Genomic DNA, 11511 nt, shown 5'->3' with positions numbered 1-11511 from the left:
AGACAACCTGCAAAACCCATTCTAGAAACAGAAGTTAAAACTAGCAGCCACTAGATCTGACACATAAGACAGCTACCACACCTTCCCCTCCCTTTGATTTTTCCTGCCATCAGTTGCTTTTAATGTACCTAGGAGATTAATGCAGCTCTTCAAAAGGTACATTTTTATTTTCTTTTCCACATGAGATGAATCTGAAAAGAGAACTCCCCATTGTATTTAACATGTGCCACTAATTACACAGGACATCCATTATGAGTAACAACATTTTATTCTGTTCAGAACTGTCCAGGTATATCTGGATCAAATCCCCAGGGTTAGAGACATGAACTGCATGGAAACACATACACCTCATGCAAATTAAAGTGCAAGCTCAGTAGGTACTGCACCTCCAGCATTGTGCTATATCCACCATGTAGCACAACTCCACTCACTCCTTTCATGCTCCTATGAGTAGTTAGTTATTCTATCAGTTTCAGCAGAAGCCCACCCTCAGTGCTGAGCATCAACTTGGAACATACCTTGGAGGTCCTGCTTTAGTTCACAGCTGGTCCATCTGTGTCATGTCATCCCCTCCAGTTAAAAGAAAACCAAAGAGAGAGATCAGCAGTTTAAGAGGACTGTTGACCACGAAGCATAGTTTACACAAAGCTGGCAGGCTCAGTTATCTACGCATTCATCACAACTACCACCTTCCCTGAAGCACAGAAAGCAAGAAAGTTGGCCAGTTTGCTTAAAGTCGTGTTGCTGCAGCTGCACACTCACAATACTGCATCTTTTCTTTAAGATGATAAGGTAACAAGCTAGACATCAGAGTTCACACACATACACACACAAAAAAAAGACTGCAGTTCTCAGGAAGCCCTTTATTAAGTCAAGATATTAAAGGAGGAACTACTGCTATTCACCAGGCATCTCTTCTTCAGGTGGTTCATACTGAGCCAGCTGTGGATTTAAAGAGAGGAGTTCAGTTAGCTGCAACATTTCAGAGACACTTTCTGCATTCAGACACGTAGGAATACATCTGCTCTGGAAGCGTTCCATTTACTTTGGGCGTTTTAATCCACCCCTGATATTTACACAAGTCAGGCAACAAAGTATCCCATCCCTCAGAACATCAGCCTGTCACATTGTATAGTCATGAAGTTATAACAAGGGGGTTTAAATAGCCTTTCAAACATATAGGTCTTGTTCCCTCTTCCTTGTTCTAGGTCTCATTAAATACTTGTCATCTCAAATAGCAGCTGATGATGATCAGTGCCCTCTAAGCTTTGATTTCACTGAAACAATCACTCATAGCAGCAGAACCCAAACCAACATTTCCTATCATCATTCCAGCTTTCACTGTGCTTTCTGGAGACTATGGCCAGGGAATAATGCACTAAAGTATGACCTTTACTTGCAAAGTTATTCCCAAATAATAATATATGAAGGTGTTTACTTGAACTCAGTTATGCTAAAGATAAAGCTTCAAAACCAGTTCAAGCATTAGGACTGAATCTCAGTCCAGTTTCCTCAATGAAGATTCTTCCCCTCTTCTGCAAATTGTGGAGTAGGTAAAATTAAACAAAGTACATAAATTCCAATACCCCCATGTTCCTCATGGCAACTCACAGCAATCCCTCTGTCCCCAACAATAACCAATAAAATAGCATTCTCATAGATTTAACCACAGAAGATGGCCAGTACACAATCCAAACTGAGTTTTCCTATCCACAAAGGGCCTAACTATTGCCTTCCTGCCCCTACCCCACCTAAATACCTGACATTCTGACTAGTAAATGTAAGGAAAAGCACAGATCTGCACAGACCACCACCACCTATTTGGACACAATTAAAATTACCACTAAATGCACAGTTAAAGGCATATATTTTGTGCTAGAGGACTGCTAAACTGTAACGTTCTCCCCACATTCTGTCCCTGGAAAGTTCTACAGTATGTCCCAAAAACAGGCAGAAGATGGTAAGGGAAAGAAAGGGAAAGCCAAACACAAATACTGGAACACGTACAGTAAGAGTTATCATTTGAAGGCTGAAGAAGGTGAAAGCACAAGTAAACCCATGATTACACAAAGAGGCTTTCCTGCAACAAGTTTTGACTTTGTTAAACGATTCCTTTAAACAACAATCCAGGTTACTCTGGTTTCATGTGACTACTTACTATGGGTTGCTTTAAAGTCAGTTACACCAAGTGAATTACTGATCTATTGCTACTCCCCCTAAAATCCTGCTCTTTGCCATATTTTTTAGTAATAAATAACAAATGGAGCTTTAAGGACTCAAAATGGGTATCAGAGGGAGGAGAATTACAAGGAGACAGCAAGAGGGCACTCCAGATGAGAAATGCAGAGCGGTAATGCCCAATATTCCCTTCTCCCACAGTTAAGGTCCCTAAACACCAGAACACATGGAAACCTGCAGCAGCACATAAGCTACTAGTTTAAGGTTCTCAAAGGTCTCCTTCTTCAGTGTTGTTAGGTTTACAGTCAGTGCCCTCTCCTAAGGGGAAGTTGTTCAGAGCCCTTTCAGCCAGACTGGGGACCCATTATAGAAGGGCTCTGCCTCAGTTAACACTTGAGAGCCAGTGTAGTTGCAGCCAGAGGACCACCAGGTTGGTTTAGCTGAAGAGTGGAAATGAGTGTTCCACATGGATACAAGTGCCTCCACTGGTGACATCCTGACACAGGCAAGTCTGTGCAACGCCATACAAGCTAACATGGAATATTCCTCCTTCAGTTTGTCTTTTGAAAGCCTTTATGATAGATACATTAGCTTCTTTTTCAAGACACTTGTCTGATATTATGTAGCTCATGCTGCCACAACTTAAACACATCCACACAGGACTGAACAAAGACATGGGATTAGCCTTAATACAGACTTCCACCAAGTAATAAAATCCCTAGTTTTGCAATACTGTTCTATGTTAGAGAATATAAGCATCATCCCATAAAAGATAATCTGTACTACAACATGTATCAGCCTTCCTCAGCCTCCACAATGCAACACTCATCAGCTACTCTAATAGAAGGAAGTGAGTAGAAGTATCAAAGTACTCTTCTTGTGGTGTGATGAACTACTGAGGGACACCAAGTAGACTTGTACCTTGGCTTTCAGGTTTTTATTTTCTTCCAACACAGCTTCATATTTCTCTTTCATCTCTGCCACTTCCAAGCGAAGTGTCTCTATTTCTGGATTCTCAGGAGCTAAAGCTCCCAGATGATGCTTCAGAAAGCTGATATTTAGATGTTAAGTGTTTATTCAGTTAGATAACATAACCATATTTTAATACTTATGAAGTTAATGCTGCAATACACATGACCAAAATTGCATTAAAACACTGAAAGTTACTACAGTGGTTTTCATCCTACAGAATGAAGGTGCAAAAATAAGGGAGTTTGTCAAGTTCATTAGTATTATTCCTTAAAGAAAAAGAAAACAAGACATCAGCATACACAGGGGAAATTCTCATGTTTTACTGCACCAGCCTCTTCTCTTCCTCTCTAAAATGGAGAAGTTCTGAAGAGTTAAAAGGAATACCAAAAACCAGAAGCAGCAGCCAAAAAAAGGGCAGCTGCTTAAAACCAGCAAGAAACCAAAAATATTACATTTTCCCCCCTCTTGCATTAATTAAAAAACAAAGCAGCAGCCAACTTCATAAGCCACAGATACTGCGATTACTCAAATCTAATGCTGCAGGTCTAAGTCTGTAACCGTCTTGTATTGGGTTCCACTGTAGCAGTCATTTTCCTCCTTAGTAGCTGGTGCAGTGCTGTGTTTTTTATTTAGTCTGGGAAGAACGCTGATACCACCAATGTTTTTAGATGTTGCTTACTAATGTTTACCCCAATCAAGGACTTTTCAGTCTCATGCTCTGCCAGGGAGGAGGGGAAGCAGAGACAGGACACCTGATCCAAACTGGCCAAAGGGATATTCCATACCACAGCACATCATGCCCAGCATAGAAACTGCAGGGAGTTACCCAAAAGGCCCAGATCACTGCTCAGGTTGGGCTGGGTATCAATGGGCAGGTGCTGAGCAATTGTATTCTCTCCCCTTGTTATTTCCCCTATCATTATTATTGGTGGCAGCAGTAGTTGTTTGTGTTATACCTTAGTTACCGGACTGTTCTTATCTCAACCCGTGGGAGTTACATTCTTTCCATTCTCCCCATCCCTCCAGGAACAGGGGGAGGAAGAAGGAGGGGAGTGAGCAAGCAGCTGCATGGTTCTGAGTTACCAGCTGGGCTTAAAGCACAACAGGTCTCTAACTTAGCTTTATAGTTGCTGACACACTGATAGACACACTTCTCTTGCATCCTGTCAGACTTCCTGTTAGCTTGGAAGAATGCAGTTACCAGCTAAAATGCAGCCAGAAAAGCCACATTCCCCATGTAAGTTTCTAAAGGAGCCTCTCCAGCTCACCTATGGGTCAGAAGCAGTACCGCTGTTGGGTCTGAAGCCTCTATGAACAGTCAGTGGAAGAGAAAAAGGATACTCCAGTGCACTATTTGGTTTCTCTGGCTCTTCATATAAGGCTACCAACACTGCAAATAGAAAATATTCAACAATTGCAACAATTCCATGCAACTCTAAGTTTTCAAACTATGTACCAACAGTCAAAAGGCACACAAGCTGCAATGCCACATTCACATTGTCCTAAGTAACAAGATTTTCACCTATATACTTTGATGTAAACACATCTGCTGTACAGGAGGGAACAGAGCATCTCACCCAGTGACAGCAGGACACAAGTTGTATTGATCTCCTGACCACAGTTTTTGGCTATTCTAGCATAAAACAGCCTGGGCAATTTTTATATAGTCCACACACAACCATAGGATTGGCTTTCATCAGCAGTTTTAAGTCTTGGGACTCTCCTTATCATAAACCATTACTTCCACTGAAGCTTTGAAACACAGGACATCATCAGCACTTCCACAGCTTTCAGCGTAAAAGCAAACCTCCATTGACCACCTACAGCTACAAAACTAAATGGCTGCTGTTGATGCTTGTGACACTGAATGTTTATGGACGGAGGTCAGACACAAGCAGCAGTACCCTAACAGTTTGACTAAAACCAGCACAGCCAGCCACCCACCAACTCCGTATCTGGAAAACTCAGTCCAAGTTCTGAACTTTTATGGGCTTTTGAATCTTCTGAGTATTCCTGAATAGTCAAAGTCCCATACATAACCACTTCCTCCTCCCCACAGGGGCACACGTGGCTATAGAAAACATCTGCTTTCATCAATACTTAGATGCCTCCTCCCAGTTTCAGATGTCCGAACTGCACAGCCAAGTTGGTTTTACGCCAAGCACTTCAGTGAAAAACAAGATTAAGATACCCCACTGCTTGGAAGACCTCATTTTGCCATCCCACAGGCTGTGCAGTATTGTGATAAATCAAATAGCACCCACACACCAGACAGAGAGTCTTATTGTGGCACCTATTCACTTAAGATCCTAAATCTACTGCTTTCTCTTTAAATAGTGCTCTTTCCAAGCAAAGAATATTATTACTTTCCTCCACGTACTATTGCAAGGCTCTCAAAAAGGCTTCAGAAGGATTTAAGACACTACGCCATACAGAAAGCCAAAACAGGCATCAAGTTTGGCACCATCATTTCCCCACTGTGCTATGGGGTCACTCTCACAGGTTCAGTAGCTTCAGGAGAAGCACTAAACTCCAGTCAAGAATGGCTCTTTCTAAGCAAAGTGTTTTTAAGAGCATCTTTGCTGTTATTTCACCTCAAGGATTTCCTTTGTCTGGAGCTCTATGGCTGAATAACAGCCTCTAAACAATGCAGCTGTGCCCGAAAGCGAGTACAGAAAAGCACCTGGGCCGGACAAGAGGTCTCCAACACACCCCGTAAGAGGGAAGGAGGCGCCTTCCCGTTCTACATGCGCTTCTTAGCAACCGACCGACCCGCACACCATGAACCTATGTACCCCAGCAGGGGCCTCGGCTCCCCAGGCCGGACCCAGCGAGGGGGAAAGCGCGCCCGGAGGAGGGGAAGAGCCCGAGGGCCGCCCCCCCACCGCCGCGGGGAAGGGAACCGGCGGGCGCAGGCCGCGGACTTACCCTTGGTGAGCGCGTCCAGCACCCCCGCCTTCTCCAGGTACCGGCGGAACTGCTCCCGCTTGGAGTCCTCGGCCTGAGGGAGGACGCCCACACGGTCAGCGCGGCGGCGCTTCCCCCCGCACCTCAGCTAACGAAGGCGGCTCCTTGGGCCCGCCCGGCTCCCCCTTCACCGCCGCGGAGGGGTCGCGGAGGGCCGGGCCGCTGCCATCCCGCGGCCGAGCCCCTTCCCCCGCGCTGGCGGCGGGACTGGGCCACGCCATCCCCAAAGGCTCGCTCCGCTCCTACCTTGTAATGCGCCATCGACCCCCTCAACGCGCCTGCGCGGCCCCGCGCCTGCGCCCTGTGGTTTTACGGCGCCAGGCGCGTCCCCGCGGTTACCATAGCGACCGAACGGCCGCAACGCCCGCGGCAACACCTCCGGCCAGGCCGAGACCGCACCGGGCCCTTTTCCCCCGCCGGCCCCGCGTTCCTGGGCCCGGTTCCGGGTGTCGCCTCAGCCGGGCAGCGCCGGTGTTGTCCCCGCAGCGGGATCGTTACCCGCCGGTAGGCACAGGGCTGAGGTGGTTCATCGTCTGCCAAGCGGCAGCCCCCCAAAGCTAGCGCGTCTGAGCCCTGCATGCATCAGGTTATATATGTTTCAGAGGATAAAGAATTGCCTTTCACTGGTCAGAAGTTACCACATATATCATTAATTCTGTCTTCCAATGGGTAAATTGTACTTGCTTGCCATGTAAATTAGCATGGGGAGGTGCATGGTCCTGGGTTGAGTCAGTGGTTGCCATCTCCCCCAGGCACCATGCCCTTTAACCCAATCACCACTATGGCTTCTTGACTTCCTGCTTTTCTAGTCCTTGTTTTGTCTTCAGCACCTTCTACTGCAGATCAGTCATTTAGCTCTTCTTCCAAGCTCAAAGCAAGTCAGTAAGTGCTGTATTGCTTATACAAAGTCTTGTTTCTCCAGGTGATGGCGTTCATCAAGCCAGACACCGTTATCACCACGGCAAAGCCCGTTTGTGGTGTACATCACCACAACAGCAGTCATCCAGACCACGGGGAGATGGGATGTCTGAGCATTCACCATGTCCCTGAGCAGTGAAGTGCCGCCCGGGATCTCAGCTTTCGGCTTTCAGGTCAGATAACTCGGGGCCTGGGTAGTAACTGGACCTCACTGAACAATGTGCAGAGTAGAAAGTTGCTGCAGCTGCAGAGTTGCCTTCCCAAGGGGCTCCTGAAAGTTTTATGTGGCAACACTTTGCATCAAAAAGAAAGTCTTTAACCTCTGCCTGTTATAAAAATGGAAGCAGTTATACCGGTTTATTTTTGTGAAACACTGTGGTATTTACTGACCAGTCAAATCAGTTTGCTATAAAAATAGAAAGAAAAAGAACCAATGGAATAATCTTGTAATGTTAGGGTCCTTTCAGACTTTTTCTGCACACTGTTCCTGCAGTGTCTGCAGTCTTTGCTGTAATTAAGTCATCATTAATTTTTCTGTTGGGAAGGTGCTGTGATGAAATAGATTGACTGACCCATGTCCACAAAAACAGTGCATAAAAATCCTCTGATTTGAAAAACAAATTATTTTGTATCTTGTCTTCAACCATCAGAAATGCAAATGTCACATCCCATAGGTGAGCATCTGAATGCTACTTCTTTATTATTAGACAGCAGGAGCAGAGTGCATTAAATACAAGGCTTTTTATTACAGAGACATTAAATGCCAAACATGCATTACCACAGAAATCACCTGAAGAAACTTACACATTGAGGAGTGCAAGAATTAAAGCCACAGTAGTAGGATTAACTCAGCTAAATCACACTACACATATATATACACATTGTATAATACATTGCTGTGTATTGTGCAGTGTTAAATTTTACAGTGTAGCAGAATTATATAGGTCTATTTATGATTAAACATAGAGCAACACTAGAGGTGAGAATAGCTGCAGAAAAAAAAACCAGCAAATAACTTTAATAGTATTAATGTGTGTTTCTGTGTAGACAGAGCCAAATTAATGCTGCTGCAAGCAAAACAGAATTCCAGGTTTCCTGGCTCCTTTTTTGCCCTAATACTGTACAGCCTTTGGCCAATCTAAACCATGGCTGGCTCATAAGCTTAATGATAACACATATTTATATCACATAATGATAACACACATTAAGAATTTAATGATGCCATAATATCATGATGCTACATCTCACATATTATCTTTCCAGTACACGTACAGTAAGTCAAAAGCCACACAGGTACACGCTGCTGCATCCCAGATGTGCCACCTCGCTAAGGACTTGCAGTCTGTCAGTGCTGAGCCACTCAAGTAAATGTATTTCATTCGTAGACCTATCAAATACAAATGTAACACAGTATTTTGTTTGTCTTTCCATCCATTCCATGGAACTTGCCTGGAGCAGCAAGTGGATGAATGTCCTTTATTTGTTCTATTACCCCCATAAAAAACTCTTTCTAAACAATTACAAGCGTTCTTCAATTTAAAAGCTTGCAGAATTTAGGGAACAGACAAAAAAAAGAAGTAATTCTACAGTTTGATAAAGCTTTTATATGTTTTTTGACATAGTAACTGAAAGTAGGAAGGTATTACCATTTGTTCCGCATAGTAACTCTGGTTGGTGAAATCCAAAATTTCTCATTGATAAATTCCAATAACTTGTTTGCTGATTAAAGAAAAAGACAACTTACTAGTTGTATGCAAAATCTCACAGTTAAAGCTTGTAACTCCCTTGGAATTTAGGGTGCTTGGAAACTGTAATAGTGTATTTAATGTTAACAGAGATTCACTCTGCTTTTCCTGCCGAGGAAGTCAATGGTGATACACTGAAAAAAGTATACTGTGGTGGCCGTGAATTAGTGATACATGTATCAAATGCTTTGTTCTTTTTGTATTTACCAGAGTTCAAACAGGAATACATTTGACATCCTGCTTTCAGACAGTGCTCAAATGCCTGTGTGAATTCTCAGAGAGATTAAGCAGAACTATATTTACTGATAATGAATTTCTCCTGAGAGCACCAGTGCTGTCTTTAGCCTCATTTCATTTACTGGTCTTTGTAAAATACATTATTAGACTGTAAATTTTGTCTTCTAGTTTTATTCAGTTTAAATAGTATTAGCTGTGATTTTAGGTCTGACTTTTCCTAATATGTGGACTACATGATGTGTGTTTCCCTTTTGATCTGGAAGGATAGTGTGTAAGTTTATTTGCTGAGGTCTAAGCCACCTTTTCATTACAAAGGAAGTAAAGAGCCTGTTTAAAAGTTACTTAGCTAAGATCCAAAGTGCTTTTCTAGCTATGTGAAACAACTGTTTGAAGCTCAGTAATTTAGCTACTCTTACATATAGGTCCTGCTTGTGTCTCAATGGTCAGTAATTACCCAGCACTGACTGGTGTGACTGAGGGTTAACTGGTGCTATATCTGCAGATCAGTGGGTGCTCGCCTGCTGCTGGCACTGCTTGACATGGACACTCGTCTAGACAGAGAGAAAGGCTTAGGGCTGTCACAGGTTCTACTTTGTTTAGACCCTGAGCTCACCTCCCCTGTAGAGTCAGGAGTGTCTGGTCGGCTACACTTCTTTACATCAGCATTGCAAGGAGCTTGGGCTTTGTCTGCACTGATAGTGCTTTGCCTTCTGTTGCCGTTCTTTGGAAGAGAGTTTGTAGAAGCTTCTGCACTCTCAGCCACTGCTGAGCAGTTCCAAGATGAACTGGTTCCGTGTTGTCTTCTGAAACCAGTAACAGGAAAAGTTGCGTGGGGTTGTAGTGAAGTTTGAGATGGCGTTTCAGCACAGCTTCCCAAGCACATGCTTGAAGCTAGAGCTGCATTCTGAGTAACAACAAGGAAATGTTTCTTTTCAGCTTCTTTTTGCACATCATGTGCTTCTTTCCCAAGCTCTCCAAGCAAGCCTTCATTATTATTGGTGCTGGTATTTTGAGTCTGATTGCCTAAAGCATTTGTAGCTGGCCTCTTCTTTGGTGACTTGATGCCCTTATTGCAATGAGTGTAATTGCTGCTGCTTTCTGTACGGTTGTTTTGCACAGGCTGAAACATGGGAGGAGCATTTAGAAGTGGGTAGACAGCCGTCCCAGCTTGCTTTTCCATTAAGAAGGTATAGCCACTAAGCGCAGAAGGAAGAGTTTTTTGAGGGGTGGTGGATATTCCCAAAGAAGAATGTGGTATCACAGAGTACTTCTTAGATTTGTTTATGCAGAAATGTTCAGGGTCATCCTTGGTTTTACTCTGCCCACAAAGTCCCATTTTGATCTTTCGGAATCCCAGATGGATAATTTCTAGGATATTTAGAAGCAATGATACGGTTGCTATCGATTGCATGAATAAGATGAACACTGTCTTTTCTGTTGGTCTGGACACAAAGCAGTCAACTGTGTTTGGACAAGGATCTCTCTGACATTTATAAAGGGGATCTAGATGAAAGCCATAAAGAAGATACTGCCCAATCATAAACCCGACTTCCACTGCAGATCTTGTGACAATATGTATCACGTAAGTGCAGAGCAAAGAGCCTCTCAGGGGTGCTTTGTTCAGCTTTCTTTGATCCAACTGCCGGAGTTCTCTCTCCAGCCTTTTCCTATTCTCAGTCATTTCTAGTTCAGTGCTTTCGAGTTCCACCCTTACCTGAGCTTTCTTCTTTTGCCTCTCTTTCTCCAAGGCTCTTAGTCTGTATAAGGCATGTCCCATATATACCAAGGAAGGGGAAGACACAAATATAACTTGCAAGACCCAATACCTTATGAGAGAGATGGGAAAGGCCTCATCATAGCACACATTCCTGCAACCAGGTTGCTCAGTATTGCATATAAATTCAGATTGTTCATCATTCCAAACATCCTCAGTTGCCACTCCAAGGACAAGCATTCGAAATATGAAGAGGATTGTTAGCCAAATCTTTCCAATAATAGTGGAATGAATGTGGACCTCCTCTAAAATGCCACCAAGGAAATTCCAGTCTCCCATGGTTATTCTGCCATCTTAACACTAAAACATATGAGAGAAAAAAGTATCAAACATTGAAGCTGGACTCCTTTCTTAACAGTGCATGACCCACTGCTCACTGAGAATCTGGGTGATATTGTCTCCCATTTACAAGACAGAGAAATGCATCATCCACACATGTCTGATGTATCAGTAAAAGACATCCTGATAACCTCAGCACTATGAAGTATTAAGCACCCTCAGTCTGCATCAGGATGCCTGAATTGTTGTTGGATTTTAAGAGCATTATGCAGTATGTTTGCTCCAACAGCAGCATCAGAACAGCATGTTTCTACTTAGGACACTTCTGAAGGTATCTCCCAGTCCTCTTTATCAGATGTTCCAAGCCCCACATCACAGCTGAAGTTACAGTGATGTCCAATGACGCTCTGCAGCAAAAATTGGTTATACAAAAGAACTCAA

The 11511-nt window shown here is 43.6% G+C and overlaps 2 protein-coding genes across 2 annotated transcripts; both read right to left on the bottom strand.

The window, feature by feature from the left end:
- Nucleotides 1–848: 848 nt before the first annotated feature.
- Nucleotides 849–6482, bottom strand: MYCBP (MYC binding protein). Its single transcript, XM_061360738.1, has 5 exons — nucleotides 6364–6482; nucleotides 6079–6151; nucleotides 4492–4540; nucleotides 3100–3229; nucleotides 849–942 (listed from the first exon to the last, which is right to left on the bottom strand). Exons 1-5 carry the CDS (start codon nucleotides 6376–6378, stop codon nucleotides 898–900), a joined length of 312 nt encoding a protein of 103 aa, XP_061216722.1. The 5' UTR covers nucleotides 6379–6482; the 3' UTR covers nucleotides 849–897.
- Nucleotides 6483–9130: 2648 nt separating this feature from the next.
- Nucleotides 9131–11132, bottom strand: GJA9 (gap junction protein alpha 9). Its single transcript, XM_061360736.1, has one exon. It carries the CDS (start codon nucleotides 11068–11070, stop codon nucleotides 9508–9510), a length of 1563 nt encoding a protein of 520 aa, XP_061216720.1. The 5' UTR covers nucleotides 11071–11132; the 3' UTR covers nucleotides 9131–9507.
- Between the last annotated feature and the right edge of the window lie 379 nt (nucleotides 11133–11511).

The sequence above is a fragment of the Neopsephotus bourkii genome, unplaced genomic scaffold, assembly GCF_033783945.1.
Source record: "Neopsephotus bourkii isolate Nb327-2 ecotype Australia unplaced genomic scaffold, CSIRO-AGI_Nbou_v1 NB_1036, whole genome shotgun sequence".
Classification (NCBI taxonomy): Eukaryota; Metazoa; Chordata; class Aves; order Psittaciformes; family Psittacidae; genus Neopsephotus; species Neopsephotus bourkii.
Note: the sequence above shows the minus strand (reverse complement) of the source record. Positions and strands in the feature narration are given on the sequence as shown.